The 21372-nt window shown below is 41.4% G+C and overlaps 1 protein-coding gene across 1 annotated transcript in view; it reads left to right on the forward strand.

Moving 5' to 3' along the window:
* The window catches only part of PCSK2 (proprotein convertase subtilisin/kexin type 2), a 243014-nt gene that overhangs the window by 159321 nt on the left and 62321 nt on the right, over positions 1 to 21372 (forward strand). The window contains exon 6 of the mRNA XM_004433731.3: positions 18417 to 18493. Coding sequence (XP_004433788.1) covers positions 18417 to 18493 — 77 coding nt within the window. The remainder of the gene's footprint in view (positions 1 to 18416; positions 18494 to 21372) is intronic.

A 21372-nucleotide genomic window follows, 5' to 3' on the forward strand; every position in this document is an offset into this window, starting at 1 on the left:
TTCTTCACTGCCCACCGGGGGGGGGGGTGATAGATGCCCACCCACCTCCCTAGGTGGTTTCAAGCATAAAGGAGGATAATAGATGTCAAGACACCTGGAAACTCTCCAATGACTGTACAGGCTGAGAGGGATATTGTTTAATCATGATTACTAAATTCTTAGAACTGCATCTCTCTTGCTTTTCTCCATATTTGCATTTTTAATATAGAAGGAGGCTTGCTCATCATAAAAAAAAATTCAGACATTACAGAAGTATAGACAAAATAAAACTGCAATTTTCCTCCTCTCCCCTCTCCTACCCCTCCTCTACGAATTCCACTCACTTGCCATTTTGGTAGCTGTTCTGTATGGATCCTTTCATATTTTTTTGTCCAGAACCGGACTCATACAGTAGATCATATTGTGCAATCTGCTCTGTTGTATAACAACACATCCTCTCCCATACTATGGCTACACTATCATTTATTTAACCAAGCCCCTAAAAATTGACTTTTTGAATCTCCCCCAATGTTTTGCTACTATAAACTATGGAATGAATATATTTCCTTGAACATAGATCTTTGAATTCTTGTGTGAATATCCCTTTAGAATAAATTCCTAGAAGTGAAATTTCTACATCAAGTAATACAATCATGCATTGCTTAACGATGGGGATGTGTTCTAAGAAATGTGTCTTTACACAATTTCGTCATTGTGTGAATATCATAGAGTACACTTACACAAACCTAGATAGTATAGCCTACTACACACCTAGGCTACGTGGTACTAATATTATGGGATCACGGTCATATATGTGGTCTGTCGTTGACAGAAACGTCGTTATGTGGCACATGACTATATATACAATTTTAATTTTCATAAAGCGTGTCAAATTATTCTCTGAAAAGATTGTATCAATTTACAGTCCTTCCAATGCTCTTGGAAGTGATTTTCAAAATGAGAAGAATCAAAATAACTTCTCATTTTCATCTCAAAGAGAGGGAAAATAAAATGGAGAGAATGTTGCAGTGTTTAAAGACTCTCCAAGGCCCTTGAGAAAACAAAAGTGATGCTGAGGCCAACACGCCCCTATTTTCACTACTGACTTGAAATTTCCATAATGAGAAAATAAAACATGATTAAAATTTTTAAAAACTCTTAAGCAATGAGATTAATGAGAGTTGAGAGCCTATGACTTGAACATTTGCTGGTTAATAGATTTAGGGATAGAAACAGTGTTGCATCAATTACTGTAATTAACCAGAGATGAAGATGAATGAAGGGAGCCTCCCTTGCCAGCCAAGCCCCAACTTAAGTGCTGAGTCATCAGCTGCTGGTGGGGATGGGAAGGCAAAAACTGGGCTAGGACTGAGAAAAGGATACAGCTCTCCAAAGTGTGCTGGATCCTCAGAAACAGAGTTCCATCCTGCCTCGGCATCCCAAAGAACCAGGCCTCACACAGCTCGCCCTTCAGGAAATAGGACACTTTCTAACAAACACATTTTAGCTATATTCCCCCAAGGTATTTTTTTTTTTTTTTTCCTTAAATGGAGTTAAACTCTTTCTGAACCTGAAAGAACATGACCCGGAAGGAAACTCAGCCTGTCCCCGTGATGAAATGCACAAACAGGAAAAACACCAGAGGCAGCTCTTCAGCGACTTGCTGACCAAGTCGGAGAGCATTCATGACCTACCCAGGAGTCAGTTTAGTTGGAAATAGTTCTTTAGAAGAGAAAAAATAAGATTTGAGAAAAAAGACAGTACGTTCCAAAGCTCTGACTAGAAATTATAATACTCCACCAGGATAAGAGCACTTTACTTCTTATCACACAAAATCACTCTAGTCAGGGAGCCAATTGCTATTTTTTAATTCATTTTTTATTTACAGAAAGTAAAATTTATTCTTTTGGGGCACCATTCTATGAGTTTTGACAAATGCATAAAATTGTGTAACCACCGCCACAGTCAAGAGACAGAACATCCCCATCACCCCCCAAAACTCTCTCATGCTGTCCCTTTGTGGTCAACTCCTCCGCAGCCCCCACCCTCAGTCCGTGGCAACCACAGATCTATTTTCTACCCCTATAGTTCAGCCTTCTCTAGAGGCTAGTCAGATGCATGGAATCCTACAGCGTATGGCCTTTTGAATCTGACTTTTCATGCATTTGTGGTTCATCCGTGTAGTTGTGCAGATCAACTCTTGCTCCTTTTTATTGCTACATAGTATTCCATTGTGTGGATGTACCACAGTTTGTTTATCTATTCTCCAGTTGTGGGACATTTGGATGACTTTCAGTTTAGGCAATTATAAGTCACCATATACATTCACATACAGATTTTTGTATGAAATTAAGATTTCCTTTATCTTGGGATTGCTAGGCCATATGGTAATCCAATTGCTATTTAATTTCTAGAAAATATAACTGTCTTCAGAGTGCAAGGAGCCTAGAAACAGTTCAGTTGTGTCTGGAGTCGAGAATGCTCTTCTCTGTGAATGCTGTTCTCACTTAACGTAGCTGGGTCTGAGATTGAATGTCCATGCCAACTGCATGCCCAGCATGGGATAAAGAACTCAAGGTGTGGACTCTGATGCCTTCAGTCCAATGACTCCAGAAAATCACTTGCCCTTTTTTTTTTTTTTTGGTGAGGAAGATCAGCCCTGAGCTAACATCCCTGACAATCCTCCTCTTTTTGCTGAGGAAGACTGGCCCTGGGCTAACATCTGTGCCTATCTTCCTCCACTTTTTATATGGGACGCCACCACAGCATGGCCCGACAAGCGCTGCCTCGGTGCACGCCCAGGATCTGAACCCGGGCCCGCCAACAGCAGAGTGCATGCACTTAACTCCTACGCCACAGGGCCAGCCCCCACTTGCCCGTTTTTATTTTAGGCCCTAAGTCAAGCTAAATCAAGATACTTCAGTTCCTTTCCTTTTCCCATCAATTTTGTATCTTAAAAGTTTCATAAAGATTTATAGACAAAATATTGTGATTTTTAACTGAGTGAAATAAATTTAAATGGAATTCTGATTATTTTTCCATTTTAAATTTTTTGAAAATATATACAGTTCCAAAATTTGAATATTAAATGGGAGTTTATAATGGGATAATAGTCCCAGAAAGCTAAAAAAATAAAAGTTATCATAATTATACAATCCCTATTATATCTCAACTCTTAGACATAATTTTTGAAGGTTTGCCTTCAAAAAGATAAATATTTTTAAATTTTTCCTCTTTTCTATCACAATTGGACACAGCTGAGTTAAATTCAATGCCTATCTGATTAAGGCTGAAGTTTGGCTGTTTGCAGCACAGCTGATGATTTCTATCTTGTTTCAATAGAATTAAGCATGTGAGACCTCTGGGTTTAGCTCTAGTGTCAGCTTATTTCATTTTTCCATTTTCCATTTGTTTTTCTAAAATAATAAGGGCAAAATCCAATTAGAATATGCAAATGATGCTGCTTACAACACCGCCAGAGCTAAACGTGGCATAAATGAAGTGGTACGACACTGGCACATAAAAAAGGAGGTTGGGGATATCAACATTTAATGCACAAAAATACAAGTAATGAAAAGGTGAATGTTTAAAGGTTTGGCAAACCTTGGAAGCATACTTATGCTGTGCTGCCCAATTCTAAAAACAAATGATCTCATTTTCATAATTTTGTTAATGCACAGAAAATGCATAGTCTCTACCTGATAAGTCCCATAACATCAAATGATACTGGAGTCAACAAAATGATTTAGACAATTCTTGTAATTATTTCATTCATTCATTTAACCTGCGTTGAAATCCACTCTGTGCACAGTGGCATCAAGTAAAAGACACAGTCTGCATTCTTGAACCACTAGCAGTGAACTGGAGGGGACGGAAAAGCGAGGCAAGTATTATGGAGGGACATCTATCCCCAGCAGTGTCATGCAGGGAGGGCTCTTCTTAAATGAGGTGATATCTGAGCTGACTCAAGAGCTGGATTTAGGGAGGAGACTTAGGGAGGAGATTCTAGACAGATGAACTAGCTTGGAGGAAAGGCACGAACGGAGCTGCGTGCAGGGGAGTGGAAAATGAGGACACTGGGCCCTGGATTAGTTCCCAGGGCTGCTGTAACAAAGTACCACAAACTAGGTGGCTTAAAAAAACAGAAATTTATTCTCTCACAGTTCTGGAGGCTAGAAGTCTGAAATCAAGGTGTCAGCAGGGCTGGTCCTTCTGGAGACTCTGTTCCATGTCTCTCTCCTCGTTTCTGGTGGTTGTTGACAACCCTTGGCATTCCTTGGCTTGTAGACCCATCACTCCAATCACTGTCTCCATCTACACCTGGCATGCTCCTTCCTGTGTATCTCTGTCTCTGTCCCTTCACACGGCCTTCTTATAAGGACACCAGTAATTGGATTTAGGGCCTGCCCTAATCTAGTATGACGTCATTTAACTTGTTTACGTCTGCAAAGATGCTATTTGCAAATAAGGTCACATTCACAGGGGGTTGGGTCTTCTACACCAGAGTTATGACTTCAACATATCTTTTTGGGAGACACACTTCAACTCACAACAAGCAGCATTCTGCAAACTACAGCCCCCTCCCCTTGCCTTTTTGTTGTTGTTGTTTGAGAATAAGGTTTTATGGAAACACAACCACACCTATTTGTTTACCTATCAATGATGGCTGCTTTCCCACTGCAAAAGCAGAGATGAGTCATTGTGACAGAGACCATATGGCCCACAAAACCTAAAACGTTTACCATCTGGCCCTTTCCAGAAAAAGTTTGGTGACCCCTGAGGTAGAGAGAAATTGGTAGTAGGCCAGTCACCAACGATCTTGGGGGTGAAGCTAAGGAGTGAGAATTTGACCCTGAAAACTCTGGGGAATGTAGTCTGGTGTTGATAGGAAGTATGCAAATGCAAATGGGATGGAGAAGTCACAAAAAGAAAGTTGAGTGAGCAAGGGATTTGCAGGCCTCAATGAGACCTTTTGGTGACTAGAGAGGAGAGAGATAAGAGAACCTGCAGTGGAGAGTGGAGAATGAAATGCGGGCTTTGGGATTTCAACAGAGTCACTGTTCTGGTTTATGAGAAGATCAAGGAAGATGCTGAGATTGAAGGGGAGTCGTTGGAGTTAGGGGGAGAAGGCCATGGAATGGGAGGGCAAAGAGGCCAGAGGAGCATTCTTCATGGTTCTCAGAAATGCCGAGAATGATGATGGTAGCAGAGGTGGCAAGGAACACCATGAGTCGAGGACATGTCATCCCCAAAAGATCCAGAGCAGAATATTTCCTTCCCAAAGGACCAGTGTCCGTAATGCTATTGCTGCAACCCCCGTACACAAAGTGATTGTGTGATTAATGTGGGTTCTGGTGTTCCATCCTTGTAGCAACTTAATAAGGTATGTGCACAGCCTCCAAATGAAGGCTGTAATCACTTTTCCATAGTTTATGAATTATGAAGTTGGATTCCCATCACAAATGCTGTCAAAGTTTTTTGGCTTCAAAACCAATTAAAATGATGAATAGCTGTGAAAGGAACCAGAAGTGCATTTAATCTTTCTCCAGAACAGTTGGGGATCAGTCCTTCTTTGTGTCACATTTCACATTAGCTGGGGACGTAAAATTGGTCTTGTTCAAAGGTAAGACGCAAACAACTTCTTCATGAAAGGGACCTGATCCACTTAGCTTTTTTTCAGCTATAAACAGATATTTACCAGGTGCCTGGTCTTCCTTTTTGCTTATCTCCCAAGGCCGTAACACTCTATTTCCATCTACTCCTCTTAGCTAGGTTATCCTAAAAAGAATCACCAAAGCAGAGATTAACTGTTCAAAGCAAAAAGAGACAAGCAAGAAGATTGCTGACAAGTTTTTGAGTTTGATTTATTACGGATGTGAAAGTAGGTAGCAACCCAGAGCCCTAACTCCCTCCCCACACATCTCACTGCTGTTTAATGTATCTTAGGTCTTAATGCTCGCCCTCAGTTCCGAGGGTGCTGGGATGAGCATGGTGCTCAGTCTCATCATTTTTTTCTTTACTTTTTATCATAGGAAAGAGCTGTAGATGCCATGAAGTAGAGAGAGAAGAGAATGAGTCTGAGTCAGAAGATCTAATTTCTAGTACAAACTCAACACTTCTAGCTGAAAAACCTTAGCAAATCAGATAATCTCATTAAGCCTCAGTTTTCTTATCTGTAAAATGGGGGTTACAAGAATGGCGGTTACTCAAAACTGTTGGGAGGTCCAACTGAAATTAATTTGTGTTGAATTATACACATATGTAATTTACACATACAAAATATGTGTGTGTATAATAGCAGACCCCTGTGTGATACATTTATTATTCATATAGCTATGCTTTTGACAGAAGGAAAAATATTGTGCAAGGTGTGTCTAAGCCAGCCTCCAATAAGTGATATTTGGTCAGAACAACCCCTTCAATGAGCTGACTCAGCTATCAGTGAACTCATCTTTGCTATTTTTAGGGCTGAAAAAGGAGAACCAGGTGATACTGAAGTTGTGTAATTGGTCACAGAGGGAGGGCTGTAAACTCGTGTCCCCTTGTCTCCCAGGACATCTGGACTCAAAGTAGTGGCCTTGACCTCAGCAGCCATTCAAAGGCAAACAGAACACTCACAGAGGACGCAAAGGAGGAGCCTTGAGCATCTATCTCTACCACTCTGTAGAACACCCAGGCAAAAGAGAGGAGAACACAAATTGACTTGTACCTCATCACTTTGACAACACAAATTTAGACACTGGCTGCTACATTATCTTCTGATTTCTTTTCCAGAACTGTGTCTTGCTCTCCTCGTGCTGATTTACACTGCTGTCACTGCAGGACCTTGACAGCACACTCAGTCTTTGTGAAACTGCAGGAATCAGGCTTGAATTGCATTTCGAGCCAGCTACTCCCGGCGCCTTCAATCTTCCACCCTCACAAGTTCTGTAACAGCAGCTATATAAGCCCATCTATTGGCTGCCCGCCTTCTGTCCCAGGTCCCGGAGTGTATCCCTGTGGTCACCCTGTGTGGTCGCTCTCCTCACCCTTTTATTATGGTATCAAGGCTAAATCTGACTGCCTTTCTTAAACTCACATCTTTTCTTTACCTTCAACCTGAAATTAACCGTTGCTTCTGCATCACCCTCTCCTGAAGTGATGGGGAGTGAAGTGATGAAGGCTCACAGCGCTGCCGCGAGCTGCGTTTACACAACTCGATCAAGGTCACTTTGTCACCATAGACAGAGACGTCAGCAGGGAAGCCCACTGGGAGAGGGAGGATCCAGCAGGGCTAGCACAGGGCTGGGAGACATGACCAGTTCTGGGGCCCTCACCTTAGTGGGGTGGCTCACGAGCTTGATGGGCTCCGAGAAGTATATATACTCAAAGTGGTCAAATTTGGGCTATGAGGCCAAGCAACGACTGAGCACAGAATCACAGCACACTGAGGTTCCCTCTGTGCACCCTCATTTTTACTAAATCCAAATTATACCTTACTATATTGTTAACTTTAGTTTGTCTACATAATTTGTTAGAATCCAGGAAACATATCGTTTCTTTTCAGGAAAGAGTCAGGGTGTAAAAATAAGCATGCATTGCAGTATAAACACATTTTTAAAGAAATATTTTAACTCCTATTGCTGTCAAAGCAGCTTGGCATCTAGTTTGTATTTTTAAAGTTTTTACGGAAACTTTATTTTAAGCAGCAGGAGGCAAAAATAATTCAAACCTTAATCTTCATCAAAATTTACTTCACAGCAGGAAACCCTTCGCTCTGAACTTTTACTCTTCTTTCGTGCAGAATCAATCCCCCAACAGCCCTTGCCTGCCAGAAGCACGGAGAATTCAATAATATTGTGCATAATCATCACACTCTTTATCTTGCTTTCTTTTGTTTTCTTTGGTTCATCAGGCCTCTCCTTCAGAGCCAAAGGAATCCATTGTGACAGCTGTTTTCAGAGCTGACCTTCTCCATGGAGAGAACTTCAGTCTGAGAAATGCCAAGAAGCTCCTGACTCTCCCAAAATACCACCCTTCCATCTCTACTATTAGAGATTGAGTTCTTCAGCTTTTTTCAATGTCCATTCTCTTCTGTTAAATCAAATAATATTGGGAAGGGCAATGTACTGAACTTATTCATGCTAAAATACGAATGGCTTGTCAAATTCAATTTCTTTCTGCGGAAGAGTTTGGGGAGAGAGGGGAGGAGGGAAAGTGGGAGAAGAAGATTATAACAGGGAGATTATGGGTGTGCGGAGAGAAGTGAAGGACAAGGGCAGACCTGGCCCCATGCACCGTTTTACAAATAGAAGAATCAATGTGCAGACACAAATCCTGTTAAAATGCAGGTTCAGATTCAGCCAGTCTGGGGTACAGCCTGAGGCTCTGCATTTCTAGCAAGCTCTCAGGTGATGTCAGCGCTCCTGGTCCACAGGCCACACGTTAAGCAGCAAGGGGGCCAGAATATGAGCCATGAGCAAAGGTGTTAGCTCAGTGGGTCTTGACCTTGGGTATACACCAAAATCACCTGAAGAGTCATTGTTGTTGTTGTTTTTAAACTACTGATGCCCGAGCCTCACCCCAGATCATTGAAGCCAGAATCTAGAGGTCACTCAAGTATTCACATTTCTAAAAGCTCCCCAGGCAATGCTATTGAGCAGCCTGAGTTGAGAAGCAGTGTTAGCTGATAACTAAAGACTTCGTTGAAAACTCAGGTGTCAGTGCATAACTAATGTGTTAGCTCATGAGGGCTAAAAACAAGGTACCCCATCTAAGGGCATCTCCCTCTCCAATGGTGACTTGTTATCACACAATGCCTGGAAATAGTTGATACTCAAGAAATTTTTGTTTGATGAAAAAACAAATAAGTGATTGGCTGAATGCATGAATGAATGGAGAGCTTTGAAGACCAACAGTCTAGAGGATTGAAGCTATATTGTTGAAATGACAAGCGATAGGATTGAGATTTGAGGACAGAAAGCCTTTTCTGTTACTCCTTCAGATCTCTTGTATAGGTGTTCAATACTTGGGCCACTCTTAAGGCTGACTCTGCTGAAACTGGAGAATTTGAAGCCATAAATATTATCATTGCTTTATTCCGGGGTTTCCCAAACATCCACCAATCACAACACATCTTCACGATTTTTGCCATGGGTGCTATTATTTACCTAGTATATTTCCTTAAATTGATTCACTTTTTTAACATAAATGAATGTGTTTTAAAGGGAAACTATAAATCACTATTTCAAATAGAAAAACAACCAATATCCCTTGACATGAAAAGAAGGAGCTGTTAAAATAAATGCAATGAAAGCTACTCAAGCTGGATGTTGTTGCCTGCCAGAGTTGACTGTCAGATGAGAAGGTGGATTAGCAAGGAATAGGGAGGTATCAAAGACATGGCGTACTTAATGGAGACTTGTCATTGGCATGAGAAGGATTGGAGGAATGTTTTGAAAGGAGTCACAGTCGGGCCCTGCAGTGCCGGGTCATTGAAGGCACCAGGTGCAAGCATTTCGTGGAACACCACTCTCGGCCGGCAGTTTTCAAATTGCACTCAGAAACCCAAGGGCCACCAAGTAACGCTGAAGAGGCTCTGAAAAAAGGAAGTATCTCCAAGATTTCGGTTTCTAAGGAATCCAGTCATCAATGCTATTTGCCTCATGTACAGTGTGATGTTTGTTTTTTTAAAAAAGTCCTACTTCTAAGAGGAAAATATAATCAACAGAGGAAAAAGGAATAGGTTGAAGTTGGCTGTTGAAAGCAGGGGAATTGGCTTTCTTTGTGGAGGCATGTTTGCTGCTTTAGGCCTCAAAGGCATTATATCTGCCTTGGATGAGAGAATTCACTGAATAGAACCATGCTGTGAAAAAATGAATGGATTATACAAAGTAAGAGATGTGTTTCCTGGCTCTTTATGAAGTATGTCCCAGTGTGGGGGTTAAATTATTAGCTCACTTTATATACTTGAATTTGGATGGAATGACCCCTTGATGTTTTAGGGAGTAAATCCACTAAATTATGCTTTTTTTTTTTATTTGCTAGATATTTGCTTTTCTCTTTTAAACAACACATGCAGTAGAAGGTGATGGTTGTGATTCTAATGCAGAGAGGCAAGAAGGCATAGTTCGGGGAGAGACCTTGAGCCAGACTGCCTGCTCTAAATCCCCACTCTGCCCCCTTTCATCTGTGTGACCTTGGGCGAAATATTCAACCTCTCTGTGCCTCAGTCTTCTTGCTCATAGGATGAGAGTTATAGTAAGAGTACTTCCACATAAGGACATCATAAGGAGGAGCTAACACATACAAAGCATCTAAAAGAGTCCCTTGCACACAATAAGCAGTCAGTATGTGTTACCTGTTACTATTATGGCAAAAGAAACTTATACAAAATAAAAGGTTATGTCTTTCTTCCACCCAAGATCCCATCCCCTCTCTAGAGGCAAAGCACTATAAAAAGGCTCTCGTGTATCTTTTCAGAAATACTCCATGTATTTACCATCAAGTATATCTTCTCTTCTATGCAAATGGGAGCCACTATGCACTCTATTCTATACATTGCCTTTTTCACTTAACAATATTTCTTGGGAGTGAGTTCATTGTAGGCCCTGTACCTCATTCTTTGTTGAGACAGCAGAGTTTTGCATCGTACAGGTGCACCATCATTTGTTTAAGTCATCCCCATGCTGGACACTTAAGCTCTTTCTAGTCTTTCACTTTTACCATCATGCTGCTGTGAATACATTGAAAAGCAAATATTTCATATGTGTGTGAGTGTGTCTTTAGGATAGAGTCTTAGAAGTGGGATCACTGGGTAAAAGAGCCTGTGCATCTTTTCTTATCAAAGAGATTGCACCAATTTGCACACCAAACACCTGTGCACACAAGTGTCTCTTTCTCCTCATTCTCAGAATAATATATTAAATACATAAAACAAAATTTGTAGGATAACCAAGGAAAGCAATTATATGGAAACACAAAAGATTAAAAACACACATTTATGAAATGGTAATATGTGTCTTTATAAATGCATTAAATACCAAAATCTAGTGGCAGGTAAGAGTGAGTAAAAAAGATATTTCAGCATCTTTGCAACAATTAAAATGTGATATGAAAGTACATGTCAATAACAAGCTCAAGGAGCTGCTAATAATATGGTGGCTTATAGTCTCCATCCATAGTTGAAGGAAATGCTGAATTTGAGTTGGTACCTAGTGAAAATAAGGATGTAGATTTTTCTGAACGAGTTTTGGCCCCTGTCTTAGAGCCAGCTCTTGGAGATTAATTACAATGAGTGGGAGCTTCTCCTCAATGTGTCAGGTCAGCCCCAGGAATTCACACTTTTAGGGCAGCTCTTAAAATTCATGCATGGGAATCAGCCTCAATCCAGCCTAATACAGGCTTCACTGGCCTTCTAAAATAGCTTGTCTAAAAGACGAGCCAAGAAGGTGTGGGCAGGCAGAGACAACTCTAAAGAAGCCATGCAGAGGTGCTGCCTGGACTTATCTCAGAGAGAGTAACAGCCCACTTCTTCCTTCAATACGTCTGTTCTCCTACCCCACAGGGTTTTGGAGAATATTAAATAAAATAAGAGAATTTAAACTCCTTTGAAAAACTTGAAGGCACTCTATTAATTTAGGACACCACCTGTGTTAACCATTAGGAATTAATATTATCTCCTCTTATGTTTAGTGCTTAGAATCTTCTCTGAAATCTGCTGATAAGAGTGACATTGAGGGCTAAAGGATGGAGCTGCTCAGGTTTGGAAAATACACAATGCCCAGTAGTCCAGGACATGGCTTGGGGCATGGTGACACTTGCCCAGCCTGGCCCTTATGTTGCCTCGATCCTCTTAGCTGGAGAGTACTCCCGGAGTAGAGAAGTTGCTGGAATTTCCAGGAGCAAGAAGGAAGCAATGGTAGGAGGTGTCAAATCCACAATCACAGAACACTCTGTCACTGGAAAAATACGCGACTCTAGAAATCTTAGGAGTATAGAAGCAAGACTGCAAACAATTTTCTGACTTTGCATTTTTTTTAAATTTTTTGAGTGCTGGAGAAATGTTAAATTTCATTAAGTTTTACAACCAGACTTAATATAGACATAAATCCCTTTAATGTTGGTTTCAGTCAAAAGTGAGCTGAACATTATCGTTAAACCAATGCAAGTGGGAGAATTATTTGAGGAAAATCAAAATAGGCACAGTTGGGAACATTCAGCCATGACCATATTAGATGAAAGTAGGCGCGATAGCAAAATTCTTTAGGCTCTAACGGACTGGGCTATTTTGCTGCTCAGTTTCCATACAGATGAGCTTTGTTCTGGGGCAATATGGTTGCAGTTTGAGAGTCTATCTGGGGAAGCTCATTTCCCTTTCGTTAGTCCATGAGCACAGTGCAATTTTAGCTAATACGGTTACATAGCTCCTGGCTGGGTTATTGGGTTAAATGCCTTCAGGGAAAGCAGCAAGCCAGAATAAAGGGACAAATTCGATGTAGTTTCTTGTTCTGAGTTCTTATAGCTGTGGAATTACATTGGCGATTAATCATATGCCATGCTGTACCCATGATCATAAACTCCTACTGTTTGATGTATTACTTAAGTCTGGTATTACTTAACATTTCACAGGGGACACCTTGTCTCCCTGGTACAATTTCTTTGAGGTCTGAGAGTATATATGATTATAACTAGAGAGACCTATTTCTTACCGTGGCTCATAGACATGCTAGCACTTATGTAGTGCGTTTGTGTGAAATTGAAAAAGAGCTCCCTACCGATGGATGAGTTGCAAAAAAACACCGTCCCTCTGGGCAAATAAATTAGAAAATGTGCCCCCTCTGGGCAGACAAATGAGAAAAAGGTGGCTCCTCTGGGCTGACCAATTATTTTTCAAAGCCCTGCCCCAGGGCACATGGCTTGGGGAGGCCAGGGCAGCTCGCAGTTGCTCCCGTGGGGCATGCACCCTTATGCAAGGCACGACCTGCGTGACTGTATGTGGCAGCCCTGATTACAGATACCACTTTCCTAATTTTATAGTCAAACTCAGTTTGCTCTTCTGTGGTCCAAAAATATCCATTCAATCACACCAGCAGACCCCCATATTACATGTGTTGGCCTACTATGAGAGTCCCATCTTGTCAGAATGCTGATGCAGCATCACTTGTAAAATTGAAAGATGCATGAGGCCTTATATGGCAGACAGCACAGGTACCCATATCACCTGGGCAATTAACCTCTGCATGCCAGAGGGCCACTTACTGTAGACATCTACCACTCTCTGTCCAGGGTGATGTCTGACCACGGGAACAGACAGACACTTGTTGATGGATAGAAAGAAGAACTAGAGGATTGGTGCCCCTAGGAGCAGCCTTCAACCAATGCTGGGCAGGACGTTAGTGGAAACAATGGTGGGGCTCCCTCACCATCCCAGTGGGATGAGATGGTTCTACTGCCTCCATGAGCACCCCAGTGGGCTGAGCCCCAGTTTCTGACCACTGTAACGCCAGATAACCCACATTTGATTGACATGACCCCTGAAGAAGTAAACTTCAAACTCCTAGCATTGTAATGAGGCTAGTTTATATCAGATTCCTTTTCAGCAGCTACAGCTCCCCTGCAGAGAAGGGGACACAGGACAGGCATGTCTCAGAGCAAAGGAGTCTCCTCAGGATGATCAGGATGGGATGATATGCTGTAGTGCAGGCCTCAGGCTATGAGAGGGCAGCCTGGGAGCCCAAGAGGCCTAGGATGCCAGTCAAGGATTTGCAAACTCTTTCTATAAGAGATAGTCAATATTTTAAGATTTGTGGGTTTCTGTCACAACTAAAGTCTGCTGTCGTAGCGCAAAAGCAGCCATAGGCAATCCGTAAACAAATGGACATGGCTCTGTTCCAATAAAACTTTATTTACAAAAACAGGTGGTGGGCCAGATTGGGTCTGTGGGACATATTTTGTGACCCTTGCTGTAGGGGATCAAAGACAGAGAATGACACAGAAGGAGAAGGAAAAGATGAGAGAACGCCCACACTGTGTTGGGCAATGTGCTCGTCAGCTTACATCCATTCCTTTCTTTTATCCTCACAGCAACCAAGTAGTTGCAGTTTTATCATCTGCATTTTAAAGATGAGGGAACTATGGTTTCCAGAAAACAAGAAAATTGCCAAGGCCAAGCAGTCTGAAGGGTTCAGTCTCAAGGGTCTCAAGCTTCTCTGAGAATGTTAAAGTGATGGGCATGGTTACCGCTGGGTTTACCACCGACTTGCACAGTGAGACCAGCCCAGAGTTGGCGTGTGCCATTTGTCAGCCTGTGCCTTTGATGGCCGCACAAATGCAGTGCCTCAGATATAACAAGTCAGAAGATTTCGTGAAAATAAGTAAGTCCCTTGTCCTTTCTTAGCTTAGTGTGCAGGCAGGCAGTCTGAGGGAAAAGTGCACAGTGCAAACAGCAGCCAAATCTGTAGTTATTCAACTTCCTTGCTAAAAGCTAATCTAATCTTGCTTTCTGACTATGCATTCAAATATTCCGAAATTAAGCCTTGGAATTATTAAATACCAGAGGTGTTTTCCCCCTGCACTCAACTTTTATAAGAAAAAATGAGCCATCATCAGAACTTTCTTCCAGAAATAACTTCCAGGGAAGCCCTGAGGTCACTTTGGATTCAGCCCAATCTCCTTTTCTGCGTGATGGTACAATGATAATTCAAGTTCTTAATGATGACTCTGAATCATCCTGATCCTGAATCATCAATGATTAAATTATGTTCACTAAACAGTTAGTACTTTTTAAAGCAAGAAAATAGACTAATGCATTTTAGGAAGAAGTTAGAAAAGTCCAAACCAAAACAAGCGTCCAACTTAGCCTAGGATGACCAGAGCATTAAATTTATGGAGACGTCACTTCTCCCAAATGTTCACATAATTCAAGCCCAGTTTAATTTATTCCTGTACACAAATAATTTTATGGAAGACAACACTGTAATTCAAATCAATAAATGATTAGGTTTTGGCTATAAAGGTGTAAACAGAACCCTTGCAAAAAATTGGTCATCGTTCTTTCTTGCTATCAACCATTTGATTTTTAGCCAGAAAACATACAGCCAAGCAAGAACAACTGTTTGCCTTCCTTGATACTCAATATAGACTGTTAGTCAAGGAATTAAGCATTAGTCATCAAATTAATTGTAAAGACAACAAAATAATTAGAGTTCCTAAGTCATCATCCATTCCAACGTTCAGAGGTGAATTTGACCCTAGACAACACATGGTCTTTCTTCTTGTTATAAAAGGGGTCTCGTAGCTCCGTGGATTCTGGGCTACAAGTTCTGCTGTCAGAATTCTCTGATTCCTCCCTCTGGCCCCCACCCACCTCAGGGCGAGCCATCTTCTCTTGTTGGAAATAGGAGCCAAAAGGCCTCAGCTCAGCCCACAGGTGAAAATAACGAGCCAGAAAGGTGAGCCAGGGTGGAAAATTTATGAAACTGGTCAATCGCTCAGGCAGCAAATACAAAGGAGCAGAAAATTCTGATTTTACTTTTCTCTAATTGAATTTAATTTCTATTTGCCAGCCTAATTGCACTAATGGTGAAAACTTGACCTTGGTCAACTCAGGTTTTGCCCCTCTCTTCCTGTCTCTAGATTTGCCCTCCAGCTTCAAAGGACTAACACAGCCTTAAGGAGAGGGGAGCAGGGGTCCTGGTGCTGGAGTCTCATCCTCTGTCCACCCTGGGTCTACTGCTGCATCCCCATTCCCACCCACCTGGGTCATCAGCTCACGCAGATTCTGCCTAAACCCTGGATTCTCCTTGTCCTGACCCCTGAACTTTCAAGGCCAGCTGGTTCTCCCTGTCATGTTCTCACCAATCTCAGCCTCCCGCAGAATATTCTGCTGCTCTCTGCTCTGCGCTGGGGGTCATGGGAATGCAGAGTGGGGTCGCCCAAGCCTCTCAGCTAACATGCCTCTCAGAACCACTTCTGATCTGCGGCTCCATGCCCCTGTCCTAAGATGAGTCTCAGAGCTCTCTGCGGTTGGACATTCCGACATACCCCCTCCCACTCCAAGAACACAGCTCAGAAGAAAGAGGGAGCTCTCAGGGCCCACAGTGGCTACTCGATGAATTTTCTATCCAACTTGCCTTAGACCAGGGAATTTTAGTCTCTTCTATGGAGAAACAAACCAGGCTTAGCAAATAGTCTTCTGAATCTATTGCTTAAATTTGAACCTCAGCTTTGAAACCCAAAGCAAAAAGTATTAACCTGTGTTTCTCTTGATATTTCTACCTCATCAACTCTACCTAAGAATGCTCTTGTCTGAAAAATTCAGGGAAGGCTAGGGGTAACAGAACATACTTAGGAAAGACAAATAAGTTACTATTTCAAAATAGAATCCCTCAAAAGAACTGAGATCCAAATATCTCAAGAAAAGTCAAGGGAAAATATGCCGAAACTGCGAGAGTCTCCCAGAGACAAGGATTATAGACCAGACAGAGAATTAAACTGTGAAAGGTGAATGAAAGCAGTGCGGGATCTGAGTGGAGAAGGCGGAGCAGAGCTGGAGACTTGCCGATAATTACGGCTAGTTACGGCTAGTGGAGGCGGAAAGAGGTCATCGCTAAAGACCAGGTGCTGAGGGAAGACCTCGATTCTGGAACAAAGGATAGATGTAGTCAAGACGCAAGATACAATGTCTGGTCCAAATTTTGAATAGACTAGTGGGGGGTGGGAGAATGAGGAATTGTTTTTCAATAGGTATAAATTTTTTATTATGCAAATGAATAAGTTCTAGAGCTTTGCTGTGTAACACAGTCAATAATACAGTACTGTGCACTTTAAAATATGTTAAGAGGATAGACCTTACATTAAATATTCTACCAAAAAAAAAAAAAAACAGATACAAAAGAACACAAGGGAATTTGGGGAGGTGATGGATATGTTTAGAACCTTGGTTGTGGTGTTGGTATCACGTGTATCCATATGCCCAAAATCATCAAGATGTGTACATTCAATGTGTGGAATATTTTAAATATCAGTTATACCTTAATAACGTTAAAAAATTTAAATTAAAAAATTTTTAAAAACAAATTTCAGGATGACTTCTGCCCGAAGCACAACATTTAAATAAATTAGGGTTACAGTTGTTATAATTACAACTACTGGTGACTGGTAGCTCTTTGTTATCCAGCAAATGGAAACACAAACTAGTGGAATTAGTCAATTTGCTCTGGAAAACGTTATATCACTAATACACTAGGTTTACAAACTAAAGTGTGTCACAAACTAAAGTATTTTACCCCATAAAGGAGCACAATTCCTGAAAATGTCTCAGGACCCCTGGAATTGAGAAATGCCCAAGCCTTTAGGCATCTAACCCAGTGTTTCCTAGCCCAGTGTATACTGTGGACCAGGAAACCATCCAGGGTCTCTACTGCAGACCTCAAAAACAAAGGAGAGAAGAATAGGGTGAGGAGAGAGGAACTTCACTGAGCCCAGCAGCCCTGGGCAAGCAGAAAAGGCAGTGGAGAAAGAATGGATTAGTCACCAAATGGTGGTGGATCATCTCCCATCATAGACCAAAATAAAAGGCCAACCAACTAAAGATCTAAGTGGAAAAAATTAAAACATGAAATCACATCAAGACAATTCAAGTGAATATGTAATTGATTTCTGTGGGGAAAGACTCACAATTTTCATTTTTTCAATGGAAAAAAATGGAAGTGTTGGATTTCACAGAATCTAAACTTCTAACCATATACTGTAGAGTGTAAGAGTTCTCCCAGTTTGCAATCGTATATTTTTATTTGATTGATGTCTGTCCCCCAACTAGGCTGTAAGTTACACAAGTGCAGGGATGTCGCCATTGTATTCCCGTACTTGGAAAAGTCTCTGCGTACATTAGACTCTTAATGATAAAACGCTGAGTGAACAAGTGAGATTGATATTGTGGACAACGTTAGGGGCTTGGGCAGGGGTTTAACACCCATAAGTGTCAAGGAGACAAGACTTACGTCAGTCTGGAGCAGGGATCTGGAAGGGAGCCTTCTGCATAAAGCAAGAAAACTCTAGAAGCCGCCTCACTTGTGCCATAAGAACTAGGACATTCTGGCCATCAGCCCAAGGAAGTTTAACAAAAGCCCTGGTTTCTGGGTGAACTCCATTTACTCCATTTACCCACGATGGGTAACTCAACTTAAAATGGAGTCCTGGAGAGCGCAAGACTCAAATTTGCTAGCCCCTTGAAGGTCTGAAATACGGTAGGAGAAGGAAGCCTGGCAAAGGGAGGATAGAAAACTCCAAGGCCACACTTCAGCTCTGTGACCATTTTGTAAGGGCCAGTCCAGAGCAGGACATTGACACAGCGCCCAGGGAGGGACCATCGACATGAAACAGCAGCGTCTCGCAACGTTTTCTCTTGCCTGTGCCTCTGGCCTAATTGACCTAATGAGACACCTTGTGTCTTTCAGAATGCCGAAGCGAGTTACGACTTCAGCAGCAATGACCCTTATCCTTACCCCCGATACACAGACGACTGGTTTAACAGGTAAACTGGGCCTCACGACATGTCTTTGACTTTAGGTTCGGGGGTTTCATTTTGCTCTGTTTTGTTTTTAAGGCTTGACTATCGCCAGCAAAATAATCTCAGTGTTTCACTAGATTATATTGTGATTTTTCTTCTTTGTGGCTACATTTTCTAAATTCTTGGATTTTTTTAATATTGCAATGTTCCTCCAGAATTATCTTTTGACTATTTCATTGTGTTGAACCAGGAATTATTTGCCACTTTCATCTATTAAAGGTAAAAGGAAATAGAAATAATATGAAATCCTTCCTCAATCCACCACAAGGTGATTTAACACATGCTGATTTCACTTGATCTGTTGAAACTACTACAGAGGAATTTTTGCCTCACGGGTCTGCACCTGTGTGTTGTTGGAAAGTGTTTCTGCCGTAAACTTGTCACAGCTCGTGTAGTCCCTTTCAACAGAACAGTAAGTGGCAGAGGTTTGAAGTATTGCTTACCATGCAAAACTACCCAATGGTCCATCCAAAGATGTGACTTCTCCTCAGCCTCTCTTGCAACTAAACATATAACTGCAGTCTATTTTTTCCCCAAGTAAAATTCTTGCCTAAATGGTTGATTGCATTTAAAAAATATCAAGAAATAAAGATGTATGGTTTGCTCAATCAAAGAATATTATACTTTTGGGGCCAGCCCCATGGTGTGGTGGTTAAATTCAGTGTGCTCTGCTTTGGTGACCTGAGTTCTCAGGTTCAGATCCCAGGTGTGGACCTACACCACTCATCAGCCATGCTGTGGCAGAGACTCACGTATAAAATGTAGGAAGATTAGCACAGATGTTGGCTCAGGGCTAATCTTCCTCAAGCAAAAAAAAAGAAAATTATACTTTGTAAACCTAGTGCTTTCATGTTATTGATGTTATTGGGTGAAGTTGATGTGAATATACAAACTTCAATTAATAGTATAAAATTGTAGTATGTGTACAGCACTTTACTCATTTCTTTTACTTCTCATGGCAAACTCATGGTAGATAAAATAAGTGTTATTCTTAGTTTAGTGATAAGGAAACAAGCTCAGAAAGGTTGAGTAACTTCCCTGTTCAAACAATTAGTATATATCAAAGCCAACACTTGAACCCAAGCTTCATGAATGTTTCTAAATCCAAATTGCACCATTCTGTTATAAGCATTACTTTTATTCTAACAGACAATAAGCATGATGGCCAGAGAGCAGCCAGGGACAGCTTCCCAGTGGACTGGGGAGCATAAACTCTGTCTCTCCAGTTAGCAAGTTGACCTAAGAATGTCTAGGGTACACACAGGGCATGTGGATTGGGGGGCTTGACAATTACAGAAAATGCATAAAATAATAAAGAAGGAAATACAATTCAAATTTGTAACATTTTAAAAAGATCATGGCTGATGTCCAATAGCACAATTCACTCTCTATCAACTTCATCTTCAGCTTTAAAATTATCATACAGTGTTTGGAAGTGTGTGTTTAGGGGTTGAGAATGTATAAAAAAGGTCTGAGAAATTTGACATGAAGTGTCTCTTACCTCCATGACTTGCAACCCTGGATCCTAGTATATGCTTAGTGAATAAACCATTTTCAGACACAGGGATGTGAAGTTACCAAATAGGTGTCACTAAACCAAGGGAGAGACATAATTGGTAATGGTAGTCTGGAACATTGTGTCGAGAAGGCATGAAGAGGTGCCTGGCTTCAGCGTGATTGATTACCAACCGTCCACACGATATCAGAAAGGGCAGTAGCCCACATGTGTGCCAGCTGTGTGCCATCACTCTGCAGCTAGTAAGTACTAAATTCATCTTTGATGGATTGATCCAGTCATAAAAATTTAACCAACAGAATGGTTTCACCACCTACCCCATTTTCTGAACCCAAACACAGCCTCCTCCAAGCAACTCTTCCTGTGTGATATGCTGGAAGAATATTCTTTTCAAAAAAGGAGGAAATGTCTTCCATCTGAAATATTTTCATTTGCAAACTTGTTCTTGAAAGTTTAATTTTAAACTTGCTAAAATCCTCTAACTAGGACTAATTGGTGCTTAGTGCAATAAAATTCTTCATTGTCAGTGGTACAAATTCCCAAGTGTCCAATTGCCTGAGACACAGTCATCGTGAGTCAGGCAAGCATGATCCTTGCCTCTTAGGGAGCCAATGACTCAAGACACAGTGTCCACTTTGACCAATAAATGGGGCTTTTTTCAATTAAGTCATTTTCAAAGATCCTCATCCACCATGGCTTGTTAGATTGGATGGTGCCGTAGTTCAGATCATGGCCTCTCAACACATAAGTACCATTGTAAATGATTATGGGAGGAAGGAAGGTCAAAGTTCAAGGCCGCAGCACTGCGAAGATCCGTGGTCTGAAAGATTAGCTCTGTCCTGACGATGTTTCCTGCTTGGCACAAGGAGAATTAGAAGAGAGCATCCTTCCCATGAGTGTAGGATACATTTTTTAAAAATTCCCCCTTGGATGAAATATGCCTGGTATTTTCTTCAATACAACTTAGGGTTTGGAGCAGGAAGGAGGAGAATGACTAGGGGTATAGAGGAAATAAAATCAGCGTGAATTAATCATTGTTAAAGCCGGGCAATGAGTACATGAGATTTCACTCTACTTTCGTGTATTCTGATATTTTCCATCATAAGAAGTAAATTTAAAAGCATAGGGCATAAAAAGAGGCAATAAACAGAACTAGGACTTTAGTTCGGTACTTGTGAAAATATCAGTTTTGGTGTGCAAGCTTCTGAGGAGCTTGCAATGTCCTATGAGGAGGCGGCAGATGCCCGCATCACTACAGTGCTGAGTGTAGCCAGGGCTAAAATAACACAAGGAAAACTAACACCTATTAAGCAGTTACTATGTTTAA

Source organism: Ceratotherium simum, chromosome 21 (genome assembly GCF_057802395.1).
Source record: "Ceratotherium simum simum isolate JZ-2026a chromosome 21, ASM5780239v1, whole genome shotgun sequence".
In the NCBI taxonomy this organism is placed as follows: domain Eukaryota; kingdom Metazoa; phylum Chordata; class Mammalia; order Perissodactyla; family Rhinocerotidae; genus Ceratotherium; species Ceratotherium simum.